We start from the raw sequence: 15,356 nt of genomic DNA, 5'->3' as shown, positions 1-15,356 counted from the left end.
ATATTCCAATTCCTTTCTTTTTGATGGTACACGGGAGATCAGCAATTTGTCAGTCAGTGTGCTGTGACACGTTTGTATTTTTATGTCTAATTTTGGAAGCGAGCAGTTTTTAAGTGAGGTGAAACTTAAGGGCATGAGGGACCAAATCCAACTCCTGAAAGGCTACGTTAATTTGGAAAGGTTGAGACCCACTGCTCTGACATTTTTAGGCAATTATTCAGAAAATGGTTTTCAGAAGTTCCAGAACAGTAAGCACGCTAGTAACGTCGCACTACAACTTGCTCTGGTACAGTAGGGCTCCATTCAGAATGAGCTATGATAGAGAGCACCTCTGGAAAATGATGTTTGCTGCTACAGCCAGCAGAGGGCTACATTGTCCTATTCAGCAAAGAGTAGGACACAGAGCCAAGCATCCGCAGCTAGGTGAGGTGATTTTATTCAACAAGCCAACACGGTAAGACAGGTACATTACCTCTTGTCCTCTTCCAGAGGCTGAGATGTCAGCCTGCAAATGAGAAAAGAGACTGTTTGAAGAACTCAAACCAACCCCGAACACTCTTAGTCAGACGGCGCCAGCACAGCAGCACATAATTTGGATAGTGCCTCCTCCCTGAATGCTAAGAAATCCCAGCCAAACTCCACAGGGAGAAGCCTGCAGCCGCTTCTCTAAAAGTCAGTCCTGAGGCTGCAAGTTTCTTTGAGCCAACTGAAAAAAATCCTGGATCTGACACTTGAGATTCCAAGAACGGAACGGCTCTTTAACAAGTATTCCAGGAATAAGCAATACTGGACTATCTGGGGTTATTTGCTCTGGAATATTTTCTGAAGGCCTCCATTATAGTGATGGTTAATCTCACAGCAGCTAGAAGCTAACTAGGGAAGAGGGGAAATGTGAGGATCTTGAGTTGTTTTCAGTCCTCAACTCCTTTGCCTTGCTCTTGTCAAGCTTTGAGCAGACCAAATACGGTCTGCATGTTACTCCCACATTTACACCCGCTGGTACTTACAACACCTCCTCGATTTTGGTAATGATCTGCTCTGCACACGCTCGCTCTTTCTCCAACGTGATCCGGTCACGGACACGTTCTGCATCCAGCTTGGTCAGTTCATTTTCGGCCAGTGTCAATCCCATGCTACGTTTCTGTCTAAATAAGGAGAGAAAATAATAAACCTGGGGTGACCTGAAGAACTGGCCTTCCCGCATTTAGAAAGCTCAAAAGGTCCAGTCCGACCTCTCCTTACCAAAATGCTACATGGCCTTGGGAAAAATTACTTCACCTCTCTGTGCATCATTCATCCTAGCAGCAAGTGAGAGCCAATCCCCCTTCCCAGAGCAAGGTGGCCACACTAACTTGGCAAGTAGAGCTTCATGAAACAGCCACTTCGGAGGTCAAAGGGGGCAGCCAAATAGCTGTACAAAAAGTGATGCCCCATACAGAGAGAGGGGGAGGTGGGAAGTTGGCCAAGGAAGAGAGGAAGGCTGATCTGAGCACTATGCACTCAGTGTCTGCGTCAATCAAGGTAGAATGCAAAGAGCCCCGGGCCCTTCCAAGCAATCATGGATAACCATGGAGTTGCTCTGATCACAAATAGCAGAGGAGCAAGCAAGCTCCAAAAACATGGAGGATTCATCTAGGCCAAAGATTAATAACCAAGTCCTGGAAGTTTGAACTTCTCTCCATACGAAACGCAGAATGTTAAGTTGGGGCAGGGATGAAGTTGAGCACTTGGTACAAGCTGCAGGAGAGAGTATACATACCTGAAATCTTCCAGATGCCTCTGGACATCTGGATAAACTTTATCTTGCATAGTTTGGATATAATGGCGGTGCAGCTCCTCTGGAATGAGTTCGGGCCTTCTTTTTTCTGCAGGTAAAGGAAGGAAGGAGCAGCAGGGTTTCACTTTATAACACTACAGAACAGTTACTCCGTATTAGCATAAAGCCACCCATGTAAATTCCATGTAGCATGCAATCTACCAGGTGGAGGTACATTAAGTGCCAACAGCATTAGCTAAACCCAATATCAGACTATACCAGTACAAGACGTAGGTGCCCATGCCTCCCATACATCCATACAGCAGTGTGTACAGAATGTTCTTCACAATCAGAACAGTAACAGGCTCACCTCCCTGTCTCCCCAAGTTTGATACAGAACATTGTAGGTCTCAGACAGCCACAGGGAGAGCTCTTTACCAGCTCTGTTAGGACTGTCTCAAACAGTAGGATTTATGCCAATAGACACTCAGGACCTTACCTAGATCTACAGAAATTTCGTCTGGAACTGGAACCTTCAGATTCTGAAGAAAAAGAAAAAGCAAATGTAAGAGTGAGAAACCACATGACAGACTCTTTTCTCCCTCTAAACCACAGGTTCATCAAATCTGAGCACTAGCTGGAGTTGCTAAGGCAATTCCCTCTCCACTCATCTTAGAGATTTTAAGGCCAGAAGGGACCATCGTAAATACCTACTCTGAACTCCTGCACAACGTGGGTGAAAGAATTGTCCAAAACATTTATTTCTAGAACAGATCTTTTTGATAGCATTGCACTTTTACTAGGTACAGCAGAGAGGTGATTTCACCTTCCTCCAAGGTATGTGGTGCAGACCTCTGCTATAGGCAGGACATCAGATGGATAAGCCCCATGGACTTGCTTATTATGGCAAAATTGAGGTTCCTCATCTTTGTAAACAGATGCACAAAATTCCCACATTAGCAACTTTCACTTCAATTTAAGCAGCAGAATCCAGCTCTATTGCAACTGACAACTGCCCGGGTTATCTTTACTGTCCAACTCTGTCCTTTGATAGGAAATGGAATAACTGCTCATGAGTCAGAGAGTTTCCAGAGCCCTGAGGTTCCGTGCAGATTTATTCTTACATTCAGTGCTAAGATTTTAACAAGAAGCTGGGAGTAGCTATTTAAGACAGACAGGTGTATCTCTACCCTGGTACTGCCTGAGGTGGGGATGAGAAAACTAGGAGTAACTTAAAAAAAATACGACAGTGTTTGAATGCTAACTGAAGTTTTCAGATTTCTGAGCACTGGTGGCAACACTATGACAGCCATTTAGTCATTTCAGTTTACACAACTCTAAATGATCATACATTTTAAAATCTGCAGAAGTAAATCTCAACTTGACAGACCATAAAAGATACAGAACAGGAGAGACACCCACGTATGGTGTAAAAAGGCTGTGAGCAGCGTGAATTCCCAGAAATCTGAGGCACTGAAGAGAAGGCTGTATCAGCTTTAATCCATAACAACACAGAGCACACACATTATGCATTTCTGTAGCGCATGTCATTCTGAAGCTCCAGTTACACACACCCACACGTGCTACCCCCCCAATGTAATACAGCACGTCTAGGTTGTAAAGCACCAAATAAATGTAATGCAGGAAAAAAAAAAATCTTCACAATATGTGCAAAGAGTGAGGACCAAGAGGAGTTCTGGCCTACTCTTGACACCCCAGACACAACAGATTTTACCACCAAAAACTGAAGGGGCTAGGTTCTCCCTGCCTAAGGTTCCACAGTACCTCCTAGAGAATTTCTAGGAGCTCTCCTGCACATTCTTTTGTGATGTACAGTTGTGGGGGGGAGGAGGGATGGGGGGGAGGATGGACAGAGAAGAGTATACCTATCTTGGAACCTACCGCAGCTCGGTCCAGAAAGAACTGGTTAAACTCAAGGAAGACACGACGAGTCTCTTTGGAGTTGGTCTGTTTGTACAAGTCTGTGTAAAGGTAACAAAGCTAGAAGGAAGACAGAGAAAGACAGAGTGAGAGCTCTCCTAATTCTACCTGTGAATTTCTGCCCACATGTTCAGGGAAGATAAACCACTCAAAACTCCAGTTACTGGTGAAGAACTTGCAGTGTGGCTGTGCTGAACAGATGAATACTTTTAGCGGTCATTTTATTTATCTGACATTTCCCTTCAGTTACTCAAAAGCCCAGTGCACAAGCAAGAGCTGAACCCTCACAAAGCGAGTTGCATTTTTCTCACTGCCCAAGTAGCTGCACTATCTGGGATTATGCTGCTTAAGAAGCAATTCCAGAACACTCAGGCCAACCCCGTGAATCTGGCCCAGTAAAACCATTCCCAAGTGACAACTTACCAGTGTGGCTGGGTCAAACTGTGACACCACATGATGCAGGAACACAGCCAGGTGAGCGGGGCGAGATTTCAGCAGCTCAATGTTCTGGAAACAGCTGCATTGCCCATTGATCTGTAACGACAGACAGTCCACTTCAACTGTACCCAAAGACCTGTGAGAAACCTGGAAAACTTCATGCCAGTTGATTGATTTCTCCTTTCTTTGGTAAGCAACAGAGCAGCACCAGCCTAACTCCAGGTTCCAGGGACTAATCAGAAAGAGCTCAGCATCCACCCACTTCCTGGTCTAACCCGTACAGCAGGGCTACTCAATATGCGGCCTGCAGCCCGTTTGTGGCCCACGGTACGGTTTGGATTTACATGGAATGCAACATGTGGTCTGGCCCACAGGTGGGAGTCAAAACAAAAAAGGAGTCAATAGACTGGTCTTCTGTTGAGATGCGTTTTAGTAGTTAAATTCCTGGACTGTCATTGCTCATTAAAAGTGCTGTCATATGGGTGGATATCGGGTAAATATTGCATTGTATTAATATCAGAAAACCAACTTAAATGGGGCCTGTGTGTTGTAGTCTTGCCTTAATCTTTGTATTCATGCCTGTCAGCGTGAAAGAAGCTATTTGCATATATTTGCATGTATATGCAACCACACTTAAGTTGTGGCCCTCGACACGTGCTGTGACTATCATTGTGGCCCCAGGGCTTCCAAAGTTGAGTAGCACTGCCGCACAGTTTAGTACTGTAAAACACTGTCACACAAGACATAATGGAATAGAATCCAGAGCAAATTACTATATCAAGACAATTCAATATAAACAAAGATATTAGAAAAAACAAGCTGCGACAGTGAAAAAAGGCCAGTTAAAGCTAGGAAAGTAAATAAAACAGATGAATTTCTGGCAAGGTTAAAGTTATGGAGAAAAAGAAAGGTAACAAAAAATCATATTGCATTTTAGAGCAGATTCTTAAAGACTACTGGACGAGAACTGTCTATTAACAACATGGCATGATGTGGTCACAAGTTAGGTCTAAGGCAAGTGTTTAGATGCAGCTGCGCCCTCTCTCAAAGAGATGGCTTTGAGACAGAACAGAGACACCCACCTGCTCCTGTTCAGTGTCAAAGTCGTCATCCTCTGCGCCGATGATCTGAGGTGCCATGCGGGAGGAGGGACTCCCTACACTGGATTGAGAATCCTGAGGTGTTCAAAGGAAAAAAAAAAGAAACACAGTGCAGAAAGCGCTTAATGTCTCGGGGAAGGTTTCTTTGTCATCCGTCTATGGACTATCATGACATTTTCACTGCTAACAGTTCCTTTTGGAACCCAATCTAGTCTTCAGCCACTCCTCCTTGTCCCAAATTTCTCCCTCAGGGATATATTTGAGCTGGCTAATGGATGGGCACCTTAGTGCAGTCAGGACAGTATCCTGTAATACCCTGACTGAGTTTAGTTTAAGTATTTTACAAATGCAGTGGTTCACGTGGAAGTGAGGGATTGCATACAGTTACATGGAATAGGGAGACTACGGCCCTTCAAGAATTAACAACAGTAGGGTTGGTTAGGCAAAAATCACTGAGGTTGCAACACATGCAGAGTGCTGTCGTCACTTGGAGAGAAATTCATCTAGAGTGGTTCAAACTGGACTCCCAGGGATCAACACACACAGAGAAAGGATTTTTGGATAAAGAGCTTGAGTTTAAAATGGATCCAGAGCTTGCTCTCTCTCTGATGCGGGGGGGGAGGGGGGGGCTTGTTGGAGTCAAGGGGTGATCTCTGGAAAGCTATTACCATGTGTGTATGTTATTTTATTGTTTATAATGTGGGGGGTTTGTGGGTAATGTATTTATCTTAAGAATAAATGTGTTTGCTTTGAAAGAGCTGCATGGTATCTCAACTGTGGCAGCAAAGCAGGCCAGCTCTGGCAGTGCAAGCAGGGAACGGGGCAGTCAGATAATACCCCAGTCAGGAGGAAGAGAGGCACAAGTCTCCACCCAATTGAGCTGTCAGCTGAGGAACATATAGCTTATAGTGGGTGCCCTTGCTGGACATTGCAAGAGGGAAATGCAGATACCTGAACTGTAACATACGATCTTCTCTTAAAACAAACAACAATGCTCAAAAAAGCCACCACTAACAGGTCTGAAACTCACATTCTATAGATTGTTTGTGTTCTCTGAATGTCACCCAAAGTGAGAATGGGTGCAAGCAGGCATGCTGCAAGGTGGCATACACCTAGCCAGTTCCTGCTGCAAGTGGAGGCATTTGACTCGCAACAGTTCCTGAACATTTTCCAAAAACTGGTTTGTGTGTCACCTCCTTAAACTGCTGTTAATGGGAAGAGCACTGAGCTGACATACCCCCAGAGGTGCATGCACTGCAAGTTGGGAACCCCTGGAATCAGGCACGATTGAAAATTAAGGGTGGGAGAGGCATATCCCCTAGAATTCTTCCTTGGGAAAATTATTCATTCAAATAACCAACATATACCATTGACCAAAGTTGCTTCCTGTCACCCCCCATTCACAATGGCATCCCTGATGGTCCTAGGCACACAGTGATTGCATGTCTCTAGGCAAGAAAGCCTTCTTCCATCTAGGGTGAGCTGAACGAGTACGGGCTTAGAGGACAGTTCCACCCATGCGAAAGACAACTGTCTTACAGCAGATTATATAGGTCGGATCATTTAATGGACCCATTTTTAAGCTTCATAAACATTTATTCAGCCAATTAAAATTTCCCGCACAACTCTTGAGCATAAATTGACCTTTTGCCTTAGAAAATGAAATGTAATTTAGACAAGAGAAAAATAAAGCCTCGTTCGCCAGCCGTGCTGTCCAGAGATCTGCGCATGAGCAGATCGCCCGAACCCGGCTCTTCCAGGTTGCAATCTACTTGCCACGGGCGAGTAGATTGCATTATTTGTTGAGCCCTGCTTATTACAGAAGCAGCAGCTATGGTCACATGGTGTGTTTTCGACTCACAGTATCTTGAATCTCACTCTTCTCTGGACTCTCCTCCAGGTAAATCCGTTCCTTTGGGCCACTGCGGGGACTCTGGGAAGGAAGAAAGGGCAGTTCTGGTGAGCAGCAGCAGGCCCAGAAAAATAAGAACTGTGGACTAAGTTCACGAATTACAACAGATAAATGTCACATTGCTCATATTCAGTGGACTTCTAAACAGCTATCAAAATAGGCAAGAAAAGTTAACACTCTAAATAGATACCCACTCTCACACAGATCAATAAATAGCGAATGAATACATTTCTAGGGTACATGGAAGGAACTGAGTCAATTAAACTATTAATATTGGTAAGCAATTAATATTGGCCAAATTTCCTTCATTACAAAGGCTACAACAGGTTTAACCTCTCCAGTCTGACACACCCTAGTCCTGCAACATCCGTGGTCCAGCATGATTTTAGTTACCTAGATGTCCACTTATCATGGATGTGGCCAAATTTCCCAGTTTGTTTACAGCCCCCAGTCCTAGCACTCAGTGTTCTGTGCTGTTATTTAGCTCTAATTTACCCTTAAATGTCTTCTAAAAGCCCACCCAGCAAGCAATGGAAGGGTTGGTAATGCTGCTAGACAATATTGACCTCCTATGGTTTGGCAAATTCTCTGTTTCAGCACCGGTCAGATCCTAAGAGTGCCAGACTAGAGAGGTTCAACCAGTACCTCGAGTGGCAATTTTCACCCTGACCAATCCCCTTAATGTAAGTCTCTCTGATGTTATGTTGCACTGGATTTCAACTTGCTTTCATTTGTGGATCTCTAAACAAAATTACAAATGGAGGTGCAGGTCTTTTGGAAATCTTAGGCGCCGACGACAGTCCTTCAGGGGTCTTTGAATGCAGATTGAAAACTACTGTTACACTGTCCATTTACACCCTCATTTTTATGCCACCTTGGTGGCTTTCTTTTCTAGACACTCCTCCTTTAATTTCCAATTACAGGTGGGAGCCCTGCCCAGCTAGATGCCAACACCTGGGTTAATCAAGAAGAAAAGGGAGAGGAGTCAGCTGAGATTCCAAGCATTTGACAACGTGATTCCCATTCTCCCCCCATCCTAATAGGTGAAGATTTTGAAACCTGTGACAACAGGTTATAATGGAAACCCATTTGCTACCTTAACTATAATGGGTGGGACTACTGCTGGCTGTCAGTAAAAAACAGGTTCCCTTTCAAAGTCTTGCATCTCTTGAGCTGGGCTCTCTTGTAGAGGGAAGAGATCCCCTTGGCCCACCCTTCTCATAAATCATTTTTCAACTCTGCAAAGATTGTTTCAGGATCTTGGGTGTATAGTTTTTATGAAGTCTTAACTTTATGCTTCAGTAAGATTATAGGCCTAAAATTGAAAAGCAATGACATAATTACTTGGCGGAGCAGCTCTCTCTCAGGGATATCAAAGTATTTAAAAAAAAATATGGAATTTCACACAATCCAGTAGGAGGAAGTAATTATCATGCCCAATACATAGATGAGAAGACTGACCCAAAAGTTAAGGGATACATCCAAAGTTATAATAGCCCCCGTTCCAATTCCCCTGCACACCAAGACATTTCAGCAAAGGGGTCTTATTAGTACTGAGATAGCTAGCTGATGGGTCATTACAAGAAAAGGCTCTTGCTACTAGTAAATGACTGATGGATATCTGGTAGGAGTGATGCTTTTCCTCACACTCATGGCACCTTGCCCTGTGTTTCTGAGTCATTTTAACCACAAATGGAATATTAACATGTTCTTCCAGATACTGAAGTTTGCCTCATTTCTGTAACACACTGGCATTCATCTCTCTCTGCCTGGTAACAGGGAATGCGCCAGAAAAACCCAACCCTGAAAAACATGGTATTTTCCTTTTACAGTATCTCAGGGAAGACTAGTACTGCAAGCTTCTCATTAGCAGTCTTTGGTACATCCCTCAAGGCGCTGCACGTGTACTGTGTGTGGGTGTGTGAAAGAGAATACATGCATAACACACAGGGGGCATACCTGTCAACCTAAAACCTTTGATAGGGAAAGAAAAAAAAACCTCACAAGGACAAAGGTAGAGCTTTGGAGTTATCCTATACTCACATCAGCAATGTCACTGTTTGGCCGGGACCCGTCACCACTACTGTAATCTAGTTTGCTCAGCCCATCCCCACTTTCTGCCTCTCCTTCACTGATCTGCAGCGATTCCGTCACAGGTCTGGAGAACAACACTCCATCCTAAGAAAGAGAATATTGTAAGAGCCTGGCCAAAGCAGGGCGCTGAGGTGACAACTGCATGTTTACTGAGTAGAACACTTATGATTAGCAGGTACAAAATCTGACCTCAGCTGCTTGATCTGTAAAACGCCAGATGAAGTGGTGAGGGATGCTTTTCTAAGAAATAACATGAAGAGCACAGTGCTCATGTGCAGTCTTACAATATGCAATGTGGAAAAATTTGTTTCTACTGGTCAACAGGAAATGGGGGGCATGCTTAAAAGTGCTGCACTGTGCTTGCGGGACAGGGGCAGAGTGGAGAAGGTTTCGTGCGCTGCCCCGATCCCAGACCTTAATTGGCCTGGGGGCAGGGGAGCATGCGAAGCCTCCTCCCGCCCTGCCAGGAGCACATGGCGCTTTGAAGGAGAGCGCGAAGGAAGCTTCATGTAGGTCCCCTGCCCCCAGGCCCTGATTTGCTTGGGGGCAGGGGAGCATGTGAAGTCTCCTCCGCTTCCCCCCGGCGCGGCATTTCAAAGCGTCTCGTGCTCCTTGCAGGGCAGAAGGTGGCTTTGCGTGCTCCCCTGCCCCCAGACTCTGATTGGCCTGAGGGTGGGGGAGCATGCCAAGCCTCTTCCAGGGCATGAGTGCCTAGTGGGAAGGGAGAGCAAAGGGGCTCCCCCACCCCTAGACCAATCATGGTCTGGAGGAGGGGTAGCCCCACCCCTTCCCATTTTGGCCATAACCCTTCCTGTTTAGGCCCCACCCATTACAGGGAGGCCTGGGGCTACTTCAAAAAATTTTGAAGTGGCCCCTGGGGCAAAAATTATTGCGCACCCCTGGGCTAGGAGCTCCATCCCTACCCATCCTGGCTAAAAGCCATTGATGGACCCATGCTCCATGAACTTATCTAGTTCTTTTTTGAACAGTTAAATCTGCAATATCTGATAGACTATAAAGTAAAAATGAAATAAAGATACAGAAACAAACAGAGATCAAATCACTAACATACAATTGTACCTTATTGATTTAACACAGCCTCTCCCAATTTCCTAAGACAGAGGAACTGTGCATTGTAACTTCTGATTAAATACTGTAATTTTATCATATACAGAACTGTGAGTTACCAGCTTCTGTGAGCCTAGCAACAATTTTTAAAAAAAAAATTATGTATGCATCTGGACTGCTAATGAAGGTAGGCGGTGCGGGTCTGTGGGTGGAAACTGGCAGGAACTGGCAGGAAACACCCTGCTTTCACTCACAAAGCTTTTCATACAGTACACTTAGCTGGAGTGGACAGATAGGATTCTCAGCACTCGCATTACCTGAGTAGAACCTGTGGCTTTGGACAGCTGCTCTTGCAGCTGAGGGATGTGCTTCTTAGTTTCCTGTATCTCCTTGAGAAGTCGTGGGGTGGGTGTTCGGCTGTAATCTTCCTGCAAGGACTGAAAAATGTAATAAGCATTTGGTGAGCTATTCCTGCGACAGACGCCTAGAAGCTGCAGTCACTGACTCATCTTCATGCCAGCGGCATGTCTGAGAAATACTAATTACAAATACCATTTAATGGAATTATTTGTACATCTATTACTGTTGCAACTGGGTACTACAGCACCTACAATAATATGCACTCCTCTCTCTTCTCCACAACCTAACTATGAAGAAATTCCCACTGAAGGCCATATTCCCAGGGCTGCTCAATTCAAGAGATACATCTTTTGCCATACCCAGAGGCAAGCAAATTTGGAGCCAAATCCTGAGAAAGGAGCTGTGGGTTCGCACCTGTTTCCTTCAACAGGATTCACAGATGTTTGCATCTCTCAGGATTGGACCAAAGGAGGAGATGCACACATAAGCCTCCCAAAGAGAAGACTTCCTGCACTCTTAAGCATTCAACTGTCAATCAGTCCCGAACACCTTGTCTCCACCATGGTGATGGGACACAGGCAAGCTCCCCCACAGTCATGATACAGACCATCTGAAAATTGATCAAGTACTCATGAAGGATTCAATAGCTGGTCTCTATTTTCAACTCTTCCTTCTGCTCCCCCTCCCCCCCCCCCCCAGCTCTCTCCAGTACCTGCAGCCGTTCCTGCTCATTCTGCAGCATCTTTCTCAGGATCTCCACTTTCTGGTTGTGAACAATATTGTTCTCCTCCTGAGAAAAATGGACAGATGTTAAGGCACTCAAAGGAAAAACATGGAAATGCTCACTCACACCCTTTCTTAAATACAGGGTCTCTACAAACCCTTTCAAACTGGTTCAGCAGTTTCCTCAGTCACTATCCTACAGTGACTCTACCCACCTGCCTTTGAACATAGCCGCCAGAACTTTGTGTTTATCTTTTTTAAATCCCTCACCCAAAGCAATTGCTCATTTCCTCACCCCTAGAAGCCTGTGTTTCTTACAGTTGGTTGCTAACAAATGTTATGGAATTATGGTTACGGCTAGAGGCAGCCCATGTGCAAATAGTGGTGGAATCTCCATCCCTAGAGGTTTTTAAGTCTTGTCTTGACAAAGCCCTGGCTGGGGGCTGGACTTGATGACCTCCTGAGGTCTCTTCCAGCTCTATGGGTCTATGAAATATCCATCATGAAATTTTCTTAGTAAATGTCCAGGAGGACTGCACAGTCCTACTATTCCAGCCCTGCTCTCTCTACATTCCTCCACATATACGATGCTTAGCTGAATGGTAGTTTTGCCATTGGCAAGTGTCCATTATGAACAGAATACAAATTCCAGCTGACCAAGAATGGAAAATAGCTCTCTGGAGATGAAACATTAGTGTATTTTCCCACTGCACAACCAACCCTGCTCCAAAGGGCCCGTCGAATCTTACCCCCATCAGCACAGGGCTAGTAATCCTCTCTGCGTTTCCAGATGTCCCAGGTGAATGGGGAGATGTCATGATGGGAGACATATGCCCAAATGCTGCTGGATCCACTTCAGAATCGGCTAACGGAATCTGGGACGACCCTGGTGGGCGCCCCTGCACAGTGAGAGCTACATAGGAACCCGCTGGGCAGAGAAAGAACAATTCACATTTCAGACCCATTTACACTTGACTATTCACAGCTCTCAAGAGACAAGCAACAGACTATGCGTCATGTTAATCTGTCAAAGGGTGTTTACTCCCACCAAGAGCCTGAAAATGCTGTGAGTTCTGCTCCAGAAAGCTCTTTTAAGCTTCAGGTAGCCCCAAACCTATAATCACTTACACAATGACAGCATATGTTTAAGTCTGCCAGATAAATCTATGTTAGGATACATCTCTGTAGTCACCAAGGAATTAACATGGGCTACTTTGGGAAGAACTAACACATCCCTTTCCTGCATGAATGAACTAGCACAAATTCCCCTACTGCAGCATGACAACCTACCTACAGGAGATACAGCTTGAATGACAACTATCAGTCACATGCAAAGGCCTGACATACCTTAAAGAGGCAAAACAAGGAGAAATGAAGCCGATGGGGGAGTTGGAACAGAAGAGAAGGTAGTTTTGGCCATAGGATAATGGTAGGAAGAGAAAGAGCAAAAAAAATCCGTATCTACCGAAACATCATCAAATCTTCCCCTAGCCTTCAAAGAGCTTAAAAACTACATTTGACCACCTCTACTTTAAACATACCCTGCACTGTCAGACAGGTGGCATAACAGTCAATGGCACAGCGAGACTCCATTACTAACTGCCTGATAGCGGAGGTAGTATTCGCACCTCTTAACCGATCTTCTCCTTTATGGTTTCAACGAGTTCATTGCAAATATGCATTAGTCTGCATTTACTTACACTTGATCAGCTTCACCACGTCTCCATGGTTTGAGTTCGTCACAAGAGTCCCATTCACCTGGGGGGAAGGGGGGGAAGCAGAGCATTAAACTTTTTAGTCTCTGCCTTAGAGGGACTGCTCCATCGTGTCTCAAAAAACGAAGAGTGAAGCCACTAGACAGAGGTTTGCTCTCACTTTCTTCATGCCCTTTAATATACGAACAGGATGCTCCCACTTTCGGGTGCCACTTGAGAAGGCAAATTGATAAGGCCTCCCTCCCACTATAAACATGTTAAAAATGCAGAGTGGTAGTTTGAAAGGAGAAATATGATGCTTTCCCTTTGCTGATAATCTCATGCAGAAAGCAGCAGTGCACTAGAGCAAATCTTGGTGAAGAAAACAGTAGGGAAGCAGAGGAAAATCTAGCCTTGGCTCATTTAGTTCACTAGTTAATTCACTTGGGTGGAAATCCCAGCTGAATTAGAGTCAGTGGAAGTTTTGCCATTGACTTCAATGGAGGTAGGATTTTTTTAGCACTGGTTCCCTGGAGGATTGCACAGCCAAATGCCTAGATTTATTATTTGTTTACGATCAAAAGGGAGAAGACTTAGAATACATGGGGAATCAAAGTGTGTTTCAATTTACGGCAAAATTTCACTGACTCTCCCTCTCGCTACATTCATTGGCCTTTCTCGGCGTGTGAAATCTGAACTAGTGGAGGTACAGAAGCTTGCAAGGGATGTTCTGAAATGAGAACAACCACCTCCATTAGAAAGTTATATGCCAACTGACATTACACAGTCAGCGGCTCGTCTCAAAATGGGAAAATAGATTAGAGAAGCGTGCAGATCGGTGGTCCCCATTAAAATACCTGCATTTGCCAACAGTTAATAGCAGTTACTACTATATTAGATTTCTCAGAGATCGTTTTCACTAATCGCACTAAGCGCTCCTACCTTGATGATTCGATCACCTGTCTGCACTCCAGCCCGCATGGCTGCTCCATCTAGAGGAGAGACACACTTAACATCCATTTCTACTTCCAGTGACTAGAGAAACATCCTCCTCTTTCTAATCCTGCTCATAAACCCCGCCCCTTGTACTAGCCCCAGCCCCCGCTCTCCAACGCGGAACTGAGTTATCTATAGAGGACATTCGCATGAGCCTGATGATTCCAGGAGTTACAGTTTCACATTGCAAGTGACGCATCATGACCACATTATAAAAACTCATTTATTTTCTGTCCCACACAGAATGGAGAAATTGCTGATTAATTCAGACACTAGAGAGACGGGAAGCCTCATGCAATCCAATGCTACTCTTGTCTGTCCTCATGCATCTGACCATCGATCTGTGATGGCTACAGCTCCTTGCCCTGGAGGATTGCTATTAGAATCTCTCTCTTCCCCTCTCACATGCTTCCCTGCCCTGGACAGAAGCCCTGTGGACTGCTGTCTGCTAGCACATTTAGCAAGTCAGCTTACCTTCTTTGACTGACTGCACAAAGACTGGATTGTCTCCACTAACTGTCAGCCCAAATCCATTTTCATCCCGCTGGATAATAACACAGCGCTGAACAAGACCTGCACAAGTAAGGTGGGGAAAGAGGAGACGAAAGGGGGGGAAAAATACAAAAACACACAAGCAAGGCATCAGTCCAGAACCTTATCCTGATAGACCGCCACAAGACATTGAATGAAACCTGTACTAGAAGACAAAAATAGGGCATACATCCAGAAACATGTGTGGCAAGCTCACTGAATTGGTTACATGACACAGCGACACACAGCAGAGATGCGGGTAGCTTTGGAACATCAGATGAGACTGGAGGTAAAAGCGACTGTTAAGGAAAGCAACTATGAACATGAATCATTGTGCACAACCATGCTCTGCCCAGCCCAATAATTCTCTGCATAGCACCTAGATTTGCCATCATATTCTATGCACCTGATAAATAAATAATACCGAACAGCATGTTTATATATGACCAAATACCGAACAGCATGTTTATATATGACCAAATACCGAACAGCATGTTTATATATGACCAAATACCGAACAGCATGTTTATATATGACCAAATATAAACAACAAAAAAATCCCCAACCCCAGGGATAGATCAAGCTATAGTCAGCAGATTGTGTTGTAAATTTTTACAAATCAAAACAAGTTTGCACAGAATATTATAAATGTAGGGTTGGGGGGGAGGGGGAGAGGTGTCTAGGTTCCATAGGTCATCTAATCCTTTCCTTCATTCTAGGGTAAGAGCAAGTAAACCAGGGCT

General features: G+C 44.7%; 1 protein-coding gene across 4 annotated transcripts in view; it reads right to left on the bottom strand.

The window, feature by feature from the left end:
- The window catches only part of ARHGEF12 (Rho guanine nucleotide exchange factor 12), a 112,947-nt gene that overhangs the window by 36,612 nt on the left and 60,979 nt on the right, over positions 1-15,356 (bottom strand). For all 4 annotated transcript variants that reach the window (XM_075909528.2, XM_075909529.2, XM_075909526.2 and 1 more), the window contains 15 exons: positions 14,557-14,655; positions 14,029-14,078; positions 13,093-13,150; positions 12,142-12,320; positions 11,382-11,459; positions 10,627-10,746; positions 9,191-9,325; positions 7,097-7,168; positions 5,218-5,310; positions 4,121-4,231; positions 3,659-3,757; positions 2,256-2,298; positions 1,760-1,865; positions 1,008-1,145; positions 473-505 (listed from right to left, as the gene is read on the bottom strand). In XM_075909528.2, the coding sequence (XP_075765643.2) occupies positions 473-505; positions 1,008-1,145; positions 1,760-1,865; positions 2,256-2,298; positions 3,659-3,757; positions 4,121-4,231; positions 5,218-5,310; positions 7,097-7,168; positions 9,191-9,325; positions 10,627-10,746; positions 11,382-11,459; positions 12,142-12,320; positions 13,093-13,150; positions 14,029-14,078; positions 14,557-14,655 (1,414 nt within the window). The remainder of the gene's footprint in view (positions 1-472; positions 506-1,007; positions 1,146-1,759; positions 1,866-2,255; positions 2,299-3,658; positions 3,758-4,120; positions 4,232-5,217; positions 5,311-7,096; positions 7,169-9,190; positions 9,326-10,626; positions 10,747-11,381; positions 11,460-12,141; positions 12,321-13,092; positions 13,151-14,028; positions 14,079-14,556; positions 14,656-15,356) is intronic.

The sequence above is a fragment of the Pelodiscus sinensis genome, chromosome 25 (genome assembly GCF_052426305.1).
Source record: "Pelodiscus sinensis isolate ZL-2025 chromosome 25, ASM5242630v1, whole genome shotgun sequence".
Classification (NCBI taxonomy): domain Eukaryota; kingdom Metazoa; phylum Chordata; order Testudines; family Trionychidae; genus Pelodiscus; species Pelodiscus sinensis.
This window is presented reverse-complemented; position numbering and strand designations above follow the sequence as displayed.